General features: G+C 45.2%; 1 protein-coding gene across 1 annotated transcript in view; it reads left to right on the top strand.

Annotated features, from left to right (window-relative positions):
- Positions 1 to 22997, top strand: part of LOC143749444 (WW domain binding protein VOPP1-like) — a 45510-nt gene that overhangs the window by 12118 nt on the left and 10395 nt on the right. The window contains exons 3-4 of the mRNA XM_077241940.1: positions 11040 to 11117; positions 13403 to 13536. Of these exons, the coding sequence (XP_077098055.1) occupies positions 11040 to 11117; positions 13403 to 13536 (212 nt within the window). The remainder of the gene's footprint in view (positions 1 to 11039; positions 11118 to 13402; positions 13537 to 22997) is intronic.

Here is a 22997-nt window from a genome sequence, read left to right as displayed (position 1 = left end):
AGAGGTCTAGGTCTATTAAACTACCATATAAGTTTCAAAACAGTCGATCCACAGACACACGCACACAGCCTGCATAAAGTAGCTGTGCTTTTCACGAGTCATTGTGACTTCCGTTTAAATGTGATGTCAAAACTACTCAGTCCCCGCCTTCAGTCTCCTCCCCCACCAATGGTGGATCGCACAGAAAACAACAGACCAATCAGAAGAGAGGCTCGTGAATATTAAGTAGACAGGCCAAAATCAAGCTGTTCTTGGCAGAGCTCCTGAGAAAGCAGCGGTAAGCATATATTGAGATGGTTTTTGGTACTTATACCGCATATATATATTCTTAAGGACATAAAAACCTAAAATAAACTTTAGAAAGTTGTACAATATGGGACCTTTAAGGGTTAAAATGATTGACTACAGGGGGACATTAAAACAGTGGTTTTGTTCATCTCTCTTATTTTTTTTTAGCTCTAACATTCACTCAGCGCTCCACAATCACCATGCATCAGCTCCACAGATCTCATTATACAGGAAAATCTGACATTCCTTTCACTTAATCCTGCCATAGTTCATTAACACCACAGTCCCTTTCACTCGTTGGCCATCTTTGAGACGGCTGTTCAGATTCTCCAAAGCTGTTCAGCAAGATTACGATCCAACAACTACTTTACATAAATGTTCTTTCTAAATCCTAAAATCGTGACAAAAAACTATATTTCTCAGGGTAGAGCAGCAGCTGATGTGATGCGATGACTTTAGGAGTCAGCGATTGGCTCTTTTATTTAGGAGGCGGGGCTTATTCCACCATATTGCGCATTAATGCACTTTCTCCCACTCATTGTAACACAAGTGGACGTCTTGGCGAATTTAAAGTGTTTGTATACCTGTTCGCCTGCTGCCCTCAAATATATTCCTCATTTTAGTAATATTCATATATTAATATTTATTATAATATTTTAGCTTTTATTGTTATAAGTTTAAAAATGACAAAAAAGTAGTAAATATAACAAAAGCACATTTATTATATTTTTATTATTTCTGTATAGCTTTAATTTGTATGTATTCCACTTTAAGTTTTAGTAATTTTAGAACTTCATCTTATTTTATTTCAAATAGTTACATTTCTAATTATTTCAAGTTTTGTTTTGTTTTGTGTTTGTTATATAGTATTTTATTTCAGCTTTATTTAAATTAACAGAAATGATTTTGGTAACTCTGTACAGTTAACATTAGTTAATGCATTAGTTAAAGCTGCAGTCGGCAGGTCTGGCAGATTGAGTGGACTTAGGCAAAATTTTGAATGTTTACAACTCTCATGCCCCTCCCCCACTATCCACAATTCTGGTTGTGGAAGTCAGTGGCTGTGGACGTCAGTGGCTGTGGAAGTCTGTGGTTGTGGAAGTCAGTAGTTGTGGAAGTCTGTGGTTGTGGACGTCAGTGGTTGTGGAAGTCAGTGGCTGTGGAAGTCAGTGGTTGTGGAAGTCAGTGGCTGTGGAAGTCAGTGGTTGTGGAAGTCAGTGGTTGTGGAAGTCAGTGGTTGTGGAAGTCAGTGGTTGTGGAAGTCAGTGGCTGTGGAAGTCAGTGGCTGTGGACGTCAGTGGTTGTGGAAGTCAGTGGTTGTGGAAGTCAGTGGCTGTGGAAGTCAGTGGTTGTGGAAGTCAGTGGCTGTGGAAGTCAGTGGTTGTGGAAGTCTGTAGTTGTGGAAGTCTGTGGCTGTGGAAGTCTGTGGTTGTGGAAGTCAGTAGTTGTGGAAGTCTGTGGTTGTGGACGTCAGTGGCTGTGGAAGTCAGTGGCTGTGGACGTCAGTGGCTGTGGAAGTCAGTGGTTGTGGAAGTCTGTAGTTGTGGAAGTCTGTTGCTGTGGAAGTCTGTGGTTGTGGAAGTCAGTGGTTGTGGAAGTCTGTGGTTGTGGACGTCAGTGGCTGTGGAAGTCAGTGGTTGTGGAAGTCAGTGGTTGTGGAAGTCAGTGGCTGTGGACGTCAGTGGCTGTGGAAGTCAGTGGCTGTGGAAGTCAGTGGCTGTGGAAGTCTGTGGTTGTGGACGTCAGTGGCTGTGGAAGTCTGTGGCTGTGGAAGTCTGTGGTTGTGGAAGTCAGTAGTTGTGGAAGTCTGTGGTTGTGGACGTCAGTGGCTGTGGACGTCAGTGGTTGTGGAAGTCAGTGGCTGTGGACGTCAGTGGTTGTGGAAGTCAGTGGTTGTGGAAGTCAGTGGTTGTGGAAGTCAGTGGTTGTGGAAGTCAGTGGTTGTGGAAGTCAGTGGTTGTGGAAGTCAGTGGCTGTGGAAGTCAGTGGTTGTGGAAGTCAGTGGCTGTGGACGTCAGTGGCTGTGGACGTCAGTGGCTGTGGAAGTCAGTGGTTGTGGAAGTCAGTGGCTGTGGACGTCAGTGGCTGTGGAAGTCAGTGGCTGTGGACGTCAGTGGTTGTGGAAGTCAGTGGCTGTGGAAGTCTGTGGTTGTGGAAGTCAGTAGTTGTGGAAGTCTGTGGTTGTGGATGTCAGTGGTTGTGGAAGTCAGTGGTTGTGGATGTCTGTGGTTGTGGAAGTCAGTGGTTGTGGAAGTCTGTGGTTGTGGAAGTCAGTGGTTGTGGATGTCTGTGGTTGTGGAAGTCTGTGGTTGTGGAAGTCTGTGGTTGTGGAAGTCTGTGGCTGTGGAAGTCTGTGGTTGTGGATGTGGAAGTCAGTGGTTGTGGAAGTCAGTGGTTGTGGAAGTCAGTGGTTGTGGAAGTCAGTGGTTGTGGAAGTCAGTGGTTGTGGAAGTCAGTGGTTGTGGAAGTCAGTGGTTGTGGAAGTCTGTGGTTGTGGAAGTCTGTGGTTGTGGAAGTCTGTGGTTGTGGAAGTCTGTGGTTGTGGAAGTCAGTGGTTGTGGAAGTCTGTGGTTGTGGAAGTCTGTGGTTGTGGAAGTCAGTGACTGTGGAAGTCTGTGGTTGTGGAAGTCTGTGGTTGTGGAAGTCAGTGACTGTGGAAGTCAGTGGTTGTGGAAGTCAGTGGTTGTGGAAGTCAGTGGCTGTGGATGTCTGTGGTTGTGGAAGTCTGTGGTTGTGGAAGTCAGTGGTTGTGGAAGTCAGTGGTTGTGGACGTCAGTGGTTGTGGAAGTCTGTGGTTGTGGAAGTCTGTGGTTGTGGAAGTCTGTGGTTGTGGACGTCAGTGGCTGTGGAAGTCTGTGGCTGTGGAAGTCTGTGGTTGTGGAAGTCTGTGGTTGTGGAAGTCTGTGGTTGTGGAAGTCTGTGGTTGTGGAAGTCTGTGGTTGTGGAAGTCAGTGGTTGTGGAAGTCTGTGGTTGTGGAAGTCTGTGGTTGTGGAAGTCTGTGGTTGTGGAAGTCTGTGGTTGTGGAAGTCAGTGGTTGTGGAAGTCTGTGGTTGTGGAAGTCTGTGGTTGTGGAAGTCTGTGGTTGTGGAAGTCTGTGGTTGTGGAAGTCAGTGACTGTGGAAGTCAGTGACTGTGGAAGTCAGTGGTTGTGGAAGTCAGTGGTTGTGGAAGTCAGTGGTTGTGGATGTCTGTGGTTGTGGAAGTCAGTGGTTGTGGAAGTCTGTGGTTGTGGAAGTCAGTGGTTGTGGATGTCTGTGGTTGTGGAAGTCTGTGGTTGTGGAAGTCTGTGGTTGTGGAAGTCTGTGGCTGTGGAAGTCTGTGGTTGTGGATGTGGAAGTCAGTGGTTGTGGAAGTCAGTGGTTGTGGAAGTCAGTGGTTGTGGAAGTCAGTGGTTGTGGAAGTCAGTGGTTGTGGAAGTCAGTGGTTGTGGAAGTCAGTGGTTGTGGAAGTCTGTGGTTGTGGAAGTCTGTGGTTGTGGAAGTCTGTGGTTGTGGAAGTCTGTGGTTGTGGAAGTCAGTGGTTGTGGAAGTCAGTGGTTGTGGAAGTCTGTGGTTGTGGAAGTCTGTGGTTGTGGAAGTCAGTGACTGTGGAAGTCTGTGGTTGTGGAAGTCTGTGGTTGTGGAAGTCAGTGACTGTGGAAGTCAGTGGTTGTGGAAGTCAGTGGTTGTGGAAGTCAGTGGCTGTGGATGTCTGTGGTTGTGGAAGTCTGTGGTTGTGGAAGTCAGTGGTTGTGGAAGTCAGTGGTTGTGGACGTCAGTGGTTGTGGAAGTCTGTGGTTGTGGAAGTCTGTGGTTGTGGAAGTCTGTGGTTGTGGACGTCAGTGGCTGTGGAAGTCTGTGGCTGTGGAAGTCTGTGGTTGTGGAAGTCTGTGGTTGTGGAAGTCTGTGGTTGTGGAAGTCTGTGGTTGTGGAAGTCTGTGGTTGTGGAAGTCAGTGGTTGTGGAAGTCTGTGGTTGTGGAAGTCTGTGGTTGTGGAAGTCTGTGGTTGTGGAAGTCTGTGGTTGTGGAAGTCAGTGGTTGTGGAAGTCTGTGGTTGTGGAAGTCTGTGGTTGTGGAAGTCTGTGGTTGTGGAAGTCTGTGGTTGTGGAAGTCAGTGACTGTGGAAGTCAGTGACTGTGGAAGTCAGTGGTTGTGGAAGTCAGTGACTGTGGAAGTCAGTGGTTGTGGAAGTCAGTGACTGTGGAAGTCTGTGGTTGTGGAAGTCAGTGGTTGTGGAAGTCTGTGGTTGTGGAAGTCTGTGGTTGTGGAAGTCTGTGGTTGTGGAAGTCAGTGGTTGTGGAAGTCAGTGACTGTGGAAGTCAGTGGTTGTGGAAGTCAGTGGCTGTGGATGTCTGTGGTTGTGGAAGTCAGTGGTTGTGGAAGTCTGTGGTTGTGGACGTCAGTGGTTGTGGAAGTCAGTGACTGTGGACGTCAGTGGTTGTGGAAGTCTGTGGTTGTGGAAGTCAGTGGCTGTGGACGTCAGTGGTTGTGGAAGTCTGTGGTTGTGGAAGTCAGTGGCTGTGGAAGTCAGTGGTTGTGGAAGTCAGTGGCTGTGGACGTCAGTGGTTGTGGAAGTCAGTGGCTGTGGAAGTCAGTGGTTGTGGAAGTCAGTGGTTGTGGAAGTCTGTGGTTGTGGAAGTCAGTGGTTGTGGAAGTATGTGGTTGTGGAAGTCTGTGATTGTGGAAGTCAGTGGTTGTGGAAGTCTGTGGTTGTGGAAGTCAGTGGATGTGGACGTCAGCGGCTGTGGAAGTCAGCGGTTGTGGACGTCAGTGGTTGTGGAAGTCTGTGGTTGTGGAAGTCTGTGGTTGTGGAAGTCAGTGGTTGTGGAAGTCAGTGGCTGTGGACGTCAGTGGTTGTGGAAGTCTGTGGTTGTGGAAGTCAGTGGCTGTGGCTGTGGACGTCAGTGGCTGTGGACGTATGTGGTTTTGGAAGTCTGTGGTTGTGGAAGTCAGTGGTTGTGGAAGTCTGTGGTTGTGGAAGTCAGTGGATGTGGACGTCAGCGGCTGTGGAAGTCAGCGGTTGTGGACGTCAGCGGCTGTGGAAGTCAGCGGTTGTGGAAGTCTGCGGTTGTGGAAGTCAGTGTTGTGTAGTGTAAACATTTTTAGAAACTTTTTTTAATATTTACGAATTATAAAAACTGCGATTATGACTTACATTTTATATATAATGATATAATTTTATAAATAACAATAACATATAATGTTGATGTTTATTGAACAATCGCACAAATTCAGGTTAAACTCTTATGAAAAAAGGGCCCAAAAAATGTCAAACCTTATTTAAAATGAAGAAGAATAAATGAAAACACCCTGTTCTTCTGGTTATTTGTTACAGAGTTTCAGGCCGGTTTTGTCCTCTGTCTGTGTAAAGTGCCAGTAAACGAACATCAGGAAGATTAGACGAGGCTTTTTTCCGTGGACACTTTGGCATTAGTCATGTAGTGACTAACACTGTGAAGAGTAGCGAAGTCAAAGTTTACAGTGTTTACAGTGCAGATCTGAGTGTTTGCCAGCAGCTCGACCTCATGAATATGTATTAGACAAGCAATCGCTGTGCTTACATGATGAATGCTGTATCTGAAGCCTTGAGACGAGCTTACAGAAGGAGCTCAACTAATGAATTGTGTAGTGTAGTGTGTTATGTAGTGTTGTGTAGTGTTATGTAGAGTGTTGTGTAGTGTCGTGTTGTGTAGAGTGTAGTGTTGGTTAGTGTAGTAGTGTAGTGTTGTCAAATCAAATCAAATCATTTTTATTTATAAAGCACATTTAAAATCATCCTTGGTTGGCCAAAGGGCTGTACAGTAGAGTAGGAACTAGACAAGACAAAGTAACAAATACAAATAAACAAAATAAATAAAAGTAATTAATTAAGAAGCATACAAGTTATGGTACACTGAACGCACTGGAGAAAAGATGAGTTTTCAGTAGCGATTTGAATTCAGCTACTGTGGAAGCTGATTTTATATATAATGGTAGGGTGTTCCACAGCTTGGGGCCGGCTACTGCAAAAGCACGATCACCTCTACGTTTTAAACGGGATCGTGGGACAGCCAAGAGATGTTGGTCTCTTGATCTGAGAGATCTAGATGGATTATGAGTAGTAATTAAATCCGAGAGGTATTTTGGGGCCTGGTTGCAAAGCGATTTATAGACAAATAATACAATTTTGAAATCGATTCTAAATCGGACTGGTAGCCAGTGCAAAGAACGAAGAATTGGAGTGATATGATCTCGTTTTCGGCTGCCAGTGAGCAGACGGGCAGCCGCGTTTTGGACCATCTGAAGACGTGAAATAGAAGCGAGAGGTAACCCAACATATAATGAATTGCAGCAGTCGATACGTGTTGAAATAAAAGCGTGAATAATCGTTTCAAAACTATTCCTATTTAAAAATGGCTTGACTTTGGCCAACCGGCGTAAATGATAAAAACTGGCTCTGACTGTGGCATTAATTTGCTTGTTTAGCTTAAGACTACTATCTAGATAAAATCCTAAGTTTGGTAAGGTGTGGTGTGAGGGTACCGAGGTCAGTGCAATATCTCTCAGAGAGCTCACTGGGGCCAAACTGGATGTGTAGTGTGTAGTGTAATGTGGTTTAGTGTGTCAGTGTAGTGTAGTGTAGTTTTGTGTAGTGTGTCGGTGTAGTGTAGTGTTGTGTAGTGTGTAGTGTAATGTGGTGTAGTGTGTCAGTGTAGTGTTGTGTAGTGTAGTTTTGTGTAGTGTAGTGGTTCGGTGTAGTGTGTAGTTTAGTGTAGTGTATAGTGTAGCGTGTTGTGTAGTGTAGTTTAGTGTAGTGTCTAGTGTAGCGTGTTGTGTACTGTAGTGTGTAGTGTAGTCAGTGTATAGTGTAGTCAGTGTATAGTGTAGTGTAGTGTGACTACAAAGATGGCCGACAGAACAGGAAACAGGAAGTATAAGTAAAGCCCAGGGAGGAACACAGAGAAGATGAGGCGTTCTGAAGAGTTGTCCTTCAGAGAGTTGGTCTCGTCTTCATGCGGTTAAAGAGATTACTCAGCATAGATTGTGTTCGATTGGTCAGATCAATGCATAGACCCAGACGTTATCTTTTATTTTTTTTATTTACCTTTATTTTACCAGGAATTCTCATTGAGATCAAAAATCTCTTTTACAAGAGAGACCTGGGTAGCAGCCATACATAAACACAACATATTAAAAATGCTACATACAATCGGGACAAAATTCTCAAAATACAAAAAAAATAAGTCTCTCCAGAAGAACAAGCTCACGTCTCCTTTACCACATTCTTTATGATGCTCTCAAACTTATCAATGGATAAACACGTTTCTAGTTTAAGATCTTTTTGCAAATTATTATCTGAGGGTTTTCTGTGTATTTTCTGCACTGATCGTAGAAGGAAAATCTGCAAAGCGATTCAAACTAAACTCAGAACTATGAAGTCATTGGATGAAACTATTTTTAAAGTAGTAATTTTGTGAATGACAGTTGTTCCAGTTCAGCAGAAATCTGCGGTGCGTATGAATGACTTATGAATACAGTAACACCGATACGGCTCGGCACAGATTAATCTTCATTGCACAGCCTCACAGATCCTGCTTTCTCTTATGATATGAAGTGTCAAAACAGAGAAAAATACATCCGAGAAACTGCAGCGTCCGCTTTCCAGCAAATATACATGAGTGAATAAATGTTTTAATGGCAACATATACATCACATTATGTCGTGATTTAACAGATTATCAAGATGAACTTTAAAAATATTGCAGATGATTTAGATTTGAGAGAATGCATCATTACTCCATTCTTCAGTGTCACATGATCCTTCAGAAATCACTATAATATGATGATCTGATGCTCAAGAAATATTTATGATTATTATCAGTGTTGAAAACAGCTTCATATTTCTGTGGAAACCGTCATACATTTCATTTTCCAGGATTCTCTGATGAATAGAAAGTTCAAAAGAACAGCATTTATTTGAAATATAAACATGGATCTTACTGAGCAATTTAACGTATCCTTAAATAATAAAATTATTAATAAATAAAATAAATCTGACTGACCACAGACTTTTGAATCAGAATCAGGGTTGATCTCTGGTGTTTGATATGACATCATTTAAATCAACGAATATATTAAGCTGGTTGACATTGAGCGTTTGGTCTCTCCGGTTTGACTCTAGATGAGCTGGGCTTTTAGGCATTGGGTCGAGCGAGCTTTACTTGGGTCGCATCAGTCATTAGCAGACGCTGTTGAGATGAAGCTCTTTGCTAAACGGCCTTTGATTCGTACAGTCGTCTTATTCTGTCATGTTGAAGAGCTTTCATCATTAATCCCTGTTTGAGCTCTCCTCGCCCGTCACGGACACAACACACACTCAACAAACCTTCGTTACTCATCCCAGACAGAACCATAGTGTCGGCCCACATGCGGAATAGACATGTGCCGGATGTGGGCCGGATCTGGGCCGACACAGACTGGGTCATATCAGATCAGCACAGATGAGCTTTTCATCACACACTCGACGCAATGCGGCGCCCGGCGCGACACGAGTGTGTTCTGCTTCACTGCGCGGCTGGACGAATCTAAGTATTCATGTGAACATGTCTTGACTAAAGATACACAGATGGAAGAATCAGTGACAGTAAATCTGCTTATGTTAATCTAACAACAAAAGACGGAGAAATTCACTTACTGTTCTCGTCTGAAGCTTTAATAAATATCACTGTGTATTTCATTCATACAGCAAAGACTATGCAGTGTTTTATTTTACATTTGATTACTTTATTCAATTTCTGTATTATTTATTACTTCTGTTAGATAGACCTGAAACAACTTATCACTCTTTATTAGGTGTTCAAGAGACTTAATGCCTAGAGACTTAAACTCGGCCAGATGGTAGGCCACACTTTTGGGGAGAACCTATCAGAGTATGACCCCGATTGGCCCATAGGTGGCGCTACAGCAACCAAAAGTACTAAATTGCTCATAACTCATAGACCTAGCCTGGTCCTAGCCTCAAGCTTTTTACACCACTGTGATCCTTGGCTCAAGATGGACAAGATGTATATCTCCAATTTCGATTTAAGCAACAAAAAAAAGTTATGTCGGATTTTGTCCAAAACCTATTTTTGCGAACTAGTCCCTGTTTTTTCGCCCGATCGGAACCAAACCAGTCTAGGCCTATTCTCTGGACTCTCTAGATCAATAATTATCGAAAAAAAGTTGAAATTTTGCAATTGGGTGGCTGTAACAGGGTCATTTAGAAAAGGGGCGTGGCAAAATACACTCAAAAGCCTATAAATCATAAATAAAAAATCAGAACTTCAAAAAAATAGGTGAGCGTATGTGTCATAACATGGTGAAGAAGCATGCAAAGTATCATGGAGATTGGGCCATAGGTGGCGCTATAACTGTTAAGAAGCTTCTAAACCATGTATTTCCTATGGTAAATTGCCTGTATTAGCTTTAAATGGTCTTTTCCATCTACGATCATATAATGTTCATATCATAATGTTCAAAACCATCATAAATCATTCTAGAATGTGGTATATCATGGTAAATCTTCCTATAACATGGTAAATCATGTTAAAATCATATTAAATCATACTAGAATGTGTTCAATTGTGGTAAACCATGCTAGAGCAGGGTAAATCATGGTGAATCATACTAGAACTTGGTATATAATGGTAAACTATGGTAAATCATACTGGAACATGGTAAATCATGAAAAATCACACTAAAATTTGGTATATCATGGTAAATCATGCTAAAACAAGGTCTATTCCATCTATGATGTCAGTGGTTAAATGCTTGCTACATGAAACTTAATGTCTTTTGATGCTTTTGAGCTTAACTGCCTGAACACCGATAAATGCTGCTTGCAGCTTTAATTTAATTTGAATCTTTGTTCTATTGTATTTATTTGTCCTATTGCTTGTCATTTGTTATTATTTAAGTAATAACTGTTTACCTGTCTTCAATAACTGCTTGAGAATGGTTTACTTGCATTAGTTAGCCTAGTAGTAGTTTTTGCTGTGCTATTAAAACTGGTATTGAGAATAGTGTAATTTCACTGGTATCACTTGATATCGTAACAACCTTTCCAGGAAAAACAAAAACAAAAAACCTGATAAATATTGTTACTGTGAAAATGATATAAGATTTTGGTCATATTGTCCATCCCTACTCGTTGCTATATCAGGAACAGTTCCCACAGTTCGCTCGCGAGAACCCTTCTCAAACACAACATTTAAATAATCTTTTTCCACACAGTATTTGGTATTTTATTTGATCCATTTCAACTGAGGTGTTTATATCCCTGTAGTAGATAAATCATGGTTTATTGGACAGTATCTCAGCAAAACATAAACTCATTTTTTACAAAATGAAAATCCCTGTTCAACACTTGTAAAGTTCCTGCTGTGAGGAAAACGAGTCTCTTCATCTGTCGTTCCTTCACTTCCCAGTGCATATCCATGCTTTTAATAAAGGAGAATTATGTCAATCAGGATATTGAACTATTTACAGTTGCACATCATGTGTGTATACAGCAGGAGATGATGTGGAAAGAGAAACTTTACACTAATGCTTCCATCATTAAATAAGATCCTACAAGCACATTTGATGACCTTTGATGGTTCATCTTGTGAAATATTAGTATTTGTGTATCAGTGGAGGCATTTTCATTCCAGTTTCCCTCTGCTTTGTTCATCATTGTTCATGTTTTCCATGAGGAAGATCACAATGAAGTGAAATGATGTGTTTGTGACGTGTGTATGCTCTGGTCCACAGATGCCGCTCGTATGAAGACTGCTGTGGGACTCGCTGTTGCGTTCGGGCTATTTCCATACAGAGGCTCTGGTACTTCTGGTGAGAACGCCCTTTTATTCTGCTTTTCTACAGTTTAAATTGTGTAGCATTTCACTCTTAAAAAGAAAGGTTCTATATCGGCATCGTGGTTCCATGAAGAACCTTTAACATCCAGGGAATCGTTCCATAGATTCTTCAGAGTATTACAACTTCCTTCACACTAAGAAAAAAAAACCTTTTAAGAACTGATCAAATGTTCTTTGGAGAATAAAAAATAAAAAAGGTAATTAGTCTTAATTTATTTCACAATTATGACATTTATTCTTACAGTTGCGAGTTTATATCATAATTTGGACTTTATAACTCACAATTGAAAGTTTATATCTCACAATATTGTGGGGAAAAAAGTTAGAATAAAAAAAAAATTCTTTGGCGGAAACAAACTTCCATAGAAAACCTTAATTCTGAAGCCTGTACACCGGTATAAAAGTCTGAAAAACTTTAGTTGGTTAATTGTTAGTAAATGTAACAAATAATTACAAAGAAATGACAAGTTACACATTGAATTAAATGTGACATTTTGAAGTAGAAAGAAAATGTGTATTTAGAAAACTGTATCGAACTTTAATATCTGCCATTTATCAGTTGTCTATGGAAGCTTGTTTCCGCCACAGAATAAAACGTTAAAAAAGATAATTGTGCGCTTCACTTAATATCACGCAATTCTGACTTTATAACACGCAATTCTGACTTTATAACACGCAATTCTGACTTTATATCACGCAATTCTGACTTTATAACACGCAATTCTGACTTTATAACACGCAATTGTGACTTTGTAACACGCAATTGTGACTTTATAACACGCAATTGTGACTTTATATCACGCAATTCTGACTTTATATCACGCAATTCTGACTTTATAACACACAATTCTGACTTTATAACACGCAATTCTGACTTTATATCACGCAATTCTGACTTTATATCACGCAATTCTGACTTTATATCACGCAATTCTGACTTTATATCACGCAATTCTGACTTTATAACACGCAATTCTGACTTTATAACACGCAATTGTGACTTTATAAAACGCAATTGTGACTTTATAACACGCAATTGTGACTTTATATCACGCAATTCTGACTTTATATCACGCAATTCTGACTTTATATCACGCAATTCTGACTTTATATCACGCAATTCTGACTTTATAACACGCAATTCTGACTTTATAACACGCAATTCTGACTTTATATCACGCAATTCTGACTTTATATCACGCAATTCTGACTTTATATCACGCAATTCTGACTTTATAACACGCAATTCTGACTTTATATCACGCAATTCTGACTTTATATCACGCAATTCTGACTTTATATCTCGCAATTCTGACTTTATATCTCGCAATTCTGACTTTATAACTCGCAATTCTGACTTTATATCTCGCAATTCTGACTTTATATCACGCAATTCTGACTTTATAACACGCAATTCTGACTTTATAACTCGCAATTCTGACTTTATATCTCGCAATTCTGACTTTATAACTCGCAATTCTGACTTTATATCTCGCAATTCTGACTTTATATCACGCAATTCTGACTTTATAACACGCAATTCTGACTTTATAACACGCAATTCTGACTTTATATCACGCAATTCTGACTTTATATCACGCAATTCTGACTTTATATCACGCAATTCTGACTTTATATCACGCAATTCTGACTTTATAACACGCAATTCTGACTTTATATCACGCAATTCTGACTTTATATCACGCAATTCTGACTTTATATCTCGCAATTCTGACTTTATATCTCGCAATTCTGACTTTATATCTCGCAATTCTGACTTTATATCTCGCAATTCTGACTTTATAACTCGCAATTCTGACTTTATATCACGCAATTCTGACTTTATAACACGCAATTCTGACTTTATAACTCGCAATTCTGACTTTATATCTCGCAATTCTGACTTTATATCTCGCAATTCTGACTTTATATCTCGCAATTCTGACTTTATATCACGCAATTCTGACTTTATATCACGCAATTCTGACTTTATAACTAGTGATTCTGACTTTATATCACGCAATTCTGACTTTATAACTAGTGATTCTGACTTTATAACACGCAATTGCGACTTTATATAAAAAAAGGTTAGAATTGTGAGATAAAAAGTTGTAATTACATTTATTTTGTGGCGGAAACAAGCTTCCAGCTGTCTGATGCAACATAAAGCTAATTATTGTTGATTTTGAAAGCAGTTTTTCACATGTTTGCTTGATGAGGACTGTGATTGGCAGATTGTGTTGTTCTCATCTCTGATAGGCTGCTGCTGATGACGGGCGTGCTCTTCTGCTGCGGCGCGGGATTCTTTGTTCGTCGGCGGATGTATCCGTCTCCGCTCAGCGAAGATCCGGCGTTTAACGTGTCCTTCACCAGACAGCCGGTCAGCACACCAGGTGAGGACTCAGCTCATGCCAAACAATCTCAACACCTGATGGTTTCATACATCAACTGAGCAAAAATCAGCATATGTGACCCTGGACCACAAAACAGTCACAAGGGTTTAAATTGAGATTTATACATCATCTGAAAGCTAAATAAATAAGCTTTCCATTGATGTATAGTTTGTTAGTATAAAACAATATTTGACTGATACAACTATTTGAAAATCTGAGGGTGCAAAAAAATCTAAACATTGAGAAAATCGGCTTTAAAGTTGTCCATTTATGTTCGCGATTGTGCTGCATTCACTCACAAAAATAATATATTTATATGTTTACGGTAGGAAATTTACAAAACATCTTCATGGAACATGATCTTTACTTAATATCCTAATCATTTTTGGCATAAAAGAAAAATCAATAATTTTGACCAATATATTGTTGCCACAAATATACCGGTGTGACTTGTGACTGGTTGTGTGGTCCAGGGTCACATATCTTCAACAAACTCTTGTCTAAGGCATCAGTCACTGATTGACAGCATCTAAATCTCCCGAGCTGACTACCTAAACAACTTTTTTGTGCTGTTTTTGAGTGCTATGTGGTTCACTAATAATAATTTCGTTTTGGAACAAGCCTGAGTGATGTCATATTCGGAAACTACGACAGGACAAAAATCATAAATAGGCAAGGTAAATAGCTTAGTAGAATATAGTATATTAAGGGCACTATGGGTGGAGAGTGTAATCATAAATCGAATATGCTGAGGAGGTAGGCCTAACCATTGGGTGATGAAGAAAGAAGTGTCATCTCTAAAAATAGGTGGATCAGTCCGGGTTGTTGAAAAAGTGGGGGGAGGAGTGAAAGGGTTAAATGAGATATATTGAGCTGAGCTTAAAAAATTACAATTTAACAAAACAATACAAGCTAAATATAGACGGCTCATATTGTTAAATATAAACACAATACTAAAAGGTTGAAACACAATATAAACAGAAAAATACTAAGAAGTACTTAATGAAAATAGAGAATAATTAATTGCCAAAGACCAAAAGCTAAAATACAAAAATGGATGAAGTTAGTGAATATCCACCACTATAATAAAATAGTATTAATATAAAAATCACAAAGTGCTAAGATAGAATATTAAAATGGATAAAATAATAACAGAAAAATACACGTTTCAATTCAGTGATACATGACACTACACAACATCAGTTAACACTATAGAAAAAGGAGAAGTCGGACATGCAGAGAAGTACCATATAATCCAATGAAGGCCTTGGTGGCTATGGATGAAGTGACCGTATCGTGAACAGATCACGTAACGGAATGCAGTCAGTCTGAAGCAGAGAAGAGATGCAGAAGAGGTGAGAAGAACCGTCTCGTGCTGTAGAATTAGTACCCAGTAAGCTGTATAGAGCGATGCTGGCTGCCTTAGTCCTGATGGATGCTACATAAACAAAATGTCCCAGCCAGCCAGGAAGCAAACAAGCTCCGGTGCTCGCCCGTACTGACCACTGTCAGAGGCCGATAACTCGAACGACGACAGGGGCAGCCCAGTGTTCACAGATGAGAACAGAGTTAGTGCAAAGTTGAAGACAACAATCGTGAAATCCAATATAAGCCCCGATGGCTGTGGGTGAAAGGACCGTAAAATGAATGGATCACACAACAGAGCACAGACAGTATGAGGCAGGGATGAAGTGGAGCAGAACCGACTTGTACTATAGACTGGGGACCCAGATAGCGGTGTGCAACACAACACACCGCTACGTAAACAAAGGCCCCAGCCAACCGGAAGACAAGCTAGCTCCAATGCAACAGCCGTTAGCTCCAGCGATGTTAAGAGCAGTCCAGTGTTCGCAGAATGGAACAAGGTTATTGCAGAGTTGAGAACAACAGTCTATCAGTCCGGTGAAACAGCAGATGATGTGGAGGACCCCAGCTCATGAAGTGCGGCTAGCAGATAAGTCGTAAATAGGACCCACTCTAAGTCGCAGAACACTCACTTGGGTCAAAGTACAGATCGGCTCATAACAATAATACTGTTGACCGTCACATGAGGCGAGAGGTGAGTAACAATGTATACAGGATAGTCACACAGAACGATAACAAACACGTCTGCAACTCAGTCCGCCATCTTGGATCAGTATGAGTGAATATGCCACACACGCCACGCCATTATGATGCATATGATGCTGCTACAAAATATGTCCCTCATCTCACAATTTGCCCTTTTTCTGAGCCAAACCCGGTTTGTAAACGCAGCTCCCGAATCCTCCCTCTCCATTAGTGTTGGTAAAGGCAGATATTACGAGTCGGCTCCTGCTTAGAGCCAAGGTTGGCACTTCAACACACACTTGATTTATTTCCTCATCTCTGAGCCAAAACAGCAGAAAACTGCAAATGAGTCATTCTGGTGTGTGAGGAGATCCGAGCCAACATACGCCACACGCCACTAATGCCACACACGCCACTAATGCCACACGCGCCACTAACGCCACTAACGCCACACGCGCCACTAATGCCACACACGCCACATACGCCACTAATGCCACACGTGCCACTAATGCCACACACGCCACTAATGCCTCAAACTCCACACGCCACTAATGCCACACACGCCACTAACGCCACTAATGCCACAAGTGCCACTAATGCCACACACGCCACTAATGCCTCAAACTCCACACGCCACTAATGCCACACATGCAACTAACGTCACACACGCCACTAATGCCACACTCGCCACTAATGCCACACATGCAACTAACGTCCCACACGCCACTAATGCCTCACACTCCACAGGCCACTAACGCCACACACGCCACTAATGCCACACGCCACTAATGCCACACTCGCCACTAATGCCACACATGCAACTAACGTCACACACGCCACTAATGCCACACACGCCACTAATGCCACACACGCCACTAATGCCTCAAACTCCACACGCCACTAATGCCACACATGCAACTAACGTCACACACGCCACTAATGCCTCACACTCCACAGGCCACTAACGTCACACACGCCACTAATGCCACACGCCACTAATGCCACACTCGCCACTAATGCCACACATGCAACTAACGTCACACACGCCACTAATGCCTCACACGCCACTAACGCCACTAATGCCAGACACTCCACTAACGCCACACACGCCACTAATGCCTCACACTCCACACGCCACTAACGCCACACACGCCACTAATGCCACACACTCCACTAATGCCTCACACTCCACACGCCACTAACGCCACACACGCCACTAATGCCACACACGCCACTAATGCCACACACGCCACTAATGCCACACACGCCACTAATGCCACGCACTCCACTAACGCCACACACGCCACTAATGCCTCACACTCCACACGCCACTAACGCCACACACGCCACTAATGCCTCACACGCCACTAATGCCACACACGCCACTAATGCCACACACGCAACTAACGTCACACACGCCACTAATGCCACACACGCCACTAATGCCACACACGCCACTAATGCCACACATGCAACTAACGCCACACTCGCCACTAATGCCACACTCGCCACTAATGCCACACTCGCCACTAACGTCACACACGCCACTAATGCCACACACCCCACTAATGCCACACATGCAACTAACGTCACACCAGCCACTAATGCCACACACGCCACTAATGCCACACACGCCACTAATGCCTCACACTCCACACGCTACTAACGCCACACACGCCACTAATGCCACACACCACTAATGCCTCACACGCCACTAATGCCACACACGCCACTAATGCCACACACGCCACTAATGCCACACACGCCACTAATGCCACACACGCCACTAATGCCACACACGCCACAAATGCCACACACGCCACTAATGCCACACACGCCACTAATGCCACACACGCCACTAATGCCACACACGCAACTAACGTCACACACGCCACTAATGCCACACATGCAACTAACGTCACACACGCCACTAATGCGACACACGCCACTAATGCCACACACGCCACTAATGCCACACACGCAACTAACGTCACACACGCCACTAATGCGACACACGCCACTAATGCCACACACGCCACTAATGCCACACACGCCACTAATGCCACACATGCAACTAACGTCACACCAGCCACTAATGCCACACACGCCACCAATGCCACACACGCCACTAATGCCACACACGCCACTAATGCCACACACGCCACTAATGCCACACATGCAACTAACGTCACACACGTCACTAATGCCACACATGCCACTAATGCCACACGCCACTAATGCCACACATGCAACTCACGTCACACCAGCCACCAATGCCACACACGCCACCAATGCCACACTCGCCACTAATGCCACACACGCCACTAATGCCACTAATGCCACACATGCAACTAACGTCACACATGCAACTAATGCCACACACGCCACTAATGCCACACACGCCACTAATGCCACACACGCCACCAATGCCACACATGCAACTAACGTCACACCAGCCACTAATGCCACACACGCCACTAATGCCACACACGCCACTAATGCCACACATGCAACTAACGTCACACACGTCACTAACGCCACACACGCCACTAACGCCACACGCCACTAATGCCTCACACTCCACACGCCACTAACGCCACACATGCAACTAACGTCACACATGCAACTAACGTCACACACGCCACTAATGCCTCACACTCCACACGCCACTAACGTCACACATGCAACTAATGCCACACACGCCACTAATGCCACACACGCCACTAATGCCACACATGCAACTAACATCACACACGCCACCAATGCCACACACGCCACTAATGCCACACATGCAACTAACGTCACACCAGCCACTAATGCCACACACGCCACTAATGCCACACACGCCACTAATGCCACACACGCCACTAATGCCACACACGCCACTAATGCCACACATGCAACTAACGTCACACACGTCACTAACGCCACACACGCCACACGCCACTAATGCCTCACACTCCACACGCCACTAACGCCACACATGCAACTAACGCCACACATGCAACTAACGTCACACACGCCACTAATGCCTCACACTCCACACGCCACACGCCACTAATGCCAGACACTCCACTAACGCCACACACGCCACTAATGCCTCACACTCCACACGCCACTAATGCCACACACGCCATTAACGCCACTAATGCCAGACACTCCACTAACGCCACACACGCCACTAATGCCACACACCACTAATGCCACACACGCCACTAATGCCACACACGCCACTAATGCCACACACGCAACTAACGTCACACACGCCACTAATGCCACACACGCCACACACGCCACTAATGCCACACATGCCACACACGCCACTAATGCCACACTCGCCACTAATGCCACACTCGCCACTAATGCCACCCATGCAACTAACGTCACACACGCCACTAATGTGTCTCACGCCACTAATGCCACACATGCAACTAACGTCACACCAGCCACTAATGCCACACACGCCACTAATGCCACACACGCCACTAATGCCACACACGCCACTAACGTCACACACGTCACTAATGCCACACATGCAACTAACGTCACACACGCCACTAATGCCACACTCGCCACTAATGCCACACACGCCACTAATGCCACACACGCCACTAATGCCACACACGCCACTAATGCCACACATGCCACTAATGCCACACATGCAACTAACGTCACACACGCCACTAATGCCACACACGCCACTAACGCCACACACGCCACTAATGCCACACATGCAACTAACGTCACACACGCCACTAATGCCACACACGCCACTAATGCCACACACGCCACTAATGCCACACATGCAACTAACGTCACACACGCCACTAATGTGACACACGCCACTAATGGGACACACGCCACTAATGCGACACACGCCACTAATGCGACACACGCCACTAATGCGACACACGCCACTAATGCGACACACGCCACTAATGCGACACACGCCACTAATGCCACACACGCCACTAACGCCACACATGCACCTAACGTCACACACGCCACTAATGCCACACACGCCACTAATGCCACACTCGCCACTAATGCCACACACGCCACTAATGCCACACTCGCCACTAATGCCACCCATGCAACTAACGTCACACACGCCACTAATGCCACACACGCCACTAATGCCACACACGCCACTAATGCCACACACGCCACTAATGCCACACATGCAACTAACGTCACACACGCCACTAATGCCACACACGCCACTAATCCCACACTCGCCACTAATGCCACACACGCCACTAACGCCACACATGCAACTAACGTCACACACGCCACTAATGCCAAACACGCCACTAATGCCACACACGCCACTAATGCCACCCACGCAACTAACGTCACACACGCCACTAATGCCACACACGCCACTAATGCCACACTCGCCACTAATGCCACACTCGCCACTAATGCCACACTCGCCACTAATGCCACACTCGCCACTAATGCCACACACGCCACTAATGCCACACACGCCACTAATGCCACACATGCAACTAACGTCACACACGCCACTAATGCCACACACGCCACTAATGCCACACTCGCCACTAATGCCACACACGCCACTAATGCCACACACGCCACTAATGCCACACATGCAACTAATGTCACACACGCCACTAATGCCACACACGCCACTAATGCCACACACACCACTAATGCCACCCATGCCACTAACGTCACACACGCCACTAATGCCACACACGCCACTAATGCCACACATGCAACTAACGTCACACCAGCCACTAATGCCACACACGCCACTAATGCCACACTCGCCACTAATGCCACACACGCCACTAATGCCACACACGCCACTAATGCCACACATGCAACTAACATCACACACGCCACTAATGCCACACTCGCCACTAATGCCACACACGCCACTAATGCCACACACGCCACTAATGCCACACATGCAACTAACGTCACACACGCCGCTAATGCCACACACGCCACTAATGCCACACTCGCCGATAATGCCACACATGCAACTAACGTCACACACGCAACTAATGCCTCACACTCCACAGGCCACTAACGCCACTAATGCCACACACGCCGCTAACGCCACACACGCCACTAATGCCTCACACTCCACAGGCCACTAACGCCACTAATGCCACACACGCCGCTAACGCGACACACGCCACTAATGCCTCACACTCCACAGGCCACTAACGCCACTAATGCCACACACGCCACACATGCCACTAATGCCACACGCCACTAATGCAACACACGCCACTAATGCCACGACGTGAGAGAACGGCGCGAGGCCGGTGGTGAGCAACACCTGTGAAGCACACTGGTCTCGCGTCTCTTACGGAGGAGCGGAAGCATAAAGGAGGAGCGACGACGTTGATGATCGAGAGAGGAACAGGCCTGTATTTTAGTTGTGTTTTTGTATTTGTATTTTACTTTAGCCAGCAGTCGTCCGCGAGGGGCTGCTGGCGGTATTTTGGTCTGTTTATTTTATTTTAAATAAAGTTTATTTGATTGTTCGCCGGTTCCTGTCTCCTTCTTCCCTGAACATTGCTACAGCCAAACACGCCACACACGCCACTAACACCACACACGCCACTAACGCCACACACACCACTAACGCCACACACGCCACTAACGCCACTAACACCACACACGCCACACACGCCACTAACACCACACACGCCACCAACGCCACTGACACCACACACGCCACAGACGGCACACACGCCACAAATGCCACACACGCCACAGACGCCACACACACGCCACTAACGCCACACACGCCACTAACACCGCACACGCCACTAACGCCGCACACGCCACTAACGCCGCACACGCCACTAACGCCGCACACGCCACTAACGCCGCACACGCCACTAACGCCACACACGCCACTAACGCCACTAACGCCACAGACGCCACTAACACCGCACACGCCACTAACACCACACACGCCACAGACGCCACTAACACCGCACACGCCACTAACGCCACACACGCCACTAACGCCACACACTCCACACACGCCACTAACACCACATACGCCACTAACGCCACTAACACCACACACGCCACTAACGCCACACACGCCACTAACACCACTAACACCGCACACGCCACTAACGCCACACACTCCACACACGCCACTAACACCACATACGCCACACACGCCACTAACACCACACACGCCACTAACACCACACACGCCACTAACGCCACACACGCCACTAACGCCACACACGCCACTAACGCCGCACACGCCACACACGCCACAGATGGCACAGACGGCACACACGCCACTAACACCACAGACGCCACTAACAGCACACACGCCACTAACACCACACACGCCCCTAACACCACACACGCCACAGACGGCACACATGCCACTAACACCACATACGCCACAGACGCCACTAACACCACACACGGCACAAACGTCACTAACGCCACACACGCCACACACGCACACACGCCACACACGCCACTATCACCACACACGCCACTAACGCCACACACGCCACTAACGCCACACACGCCACTAACACCACATACGCCACTAACGCCACACACGCCACACACGCCACTAACGCCACACACGCCACTAACGCCACACACGCCACTAACGCCACACACGCCACTAACGCCGCACACGCCACTAACGCCACACACGCCACTAACGCCACACACTCCACACACGCCACTAACACCACATACGCCACAGACGCCACTAACACCGCACACGCCACTAACGCCACACACGCCACTAACGCCACACACTCCACACACGCCGCACACGCCACACACGCCGCACACGCCACTAACGCCACACACGCCACAGATGGCACAGACGGCACACACGCCACTAACACCACACACGCCACACACGCCACTAACACCACACACGCCACAGACGCCACTAACACCACACACGCCACTAACGGCACACACGCCACTAACGCCACACACGCCACTAACGCCGCACACGCCACTAACACCACAAACACCACACATGCCACTAATACCACATACGCCACAGACGCCACTAACACCACACACGGCACACACGCCACTAACACCACAGACGGCACACACGCCACTAACATCACACACGCCACTAACGCCACACACGCCACTAACGCCACACACGCCACTAACACCACACACGCCACTAACGCCACACACGCCACTAACACCACACACGCCACTAACACCACACACGCCACTAACACCATGCACACAAAACACGCCACAAATGCCATTAACACCACACACGCCACTAACACCACACACGGCACACACGCCACAGACGGCACACACGCCACTAACACCCCACACGCAAAACATGCCACTAAGGCCACACACGCCACTAACGCCATTCACTCCACTAACACCACAAACGC

This window comes from Siphateles boraxobius, unplaced genomic scaffold, assembly GCF_051911475.1.
Source record: "Siphateles boraxobius isolate OS27281-9 unplaced genomic scaffold, OSU_SipBor_1 248, whole genome shotgun sequence".
In the NCBI taxonomy this organism is placed as follows: Eukaryota; Metazoa; Chordata; class Actinopteri; order Cypriniformes; family Leuciscidae; genus Siphateles; species Siphateles boraxobius.
Note: the sequence above shows the minus strand (reverse complement) of the source record. Positions and strands in the feature narration are given on the sequence as shown.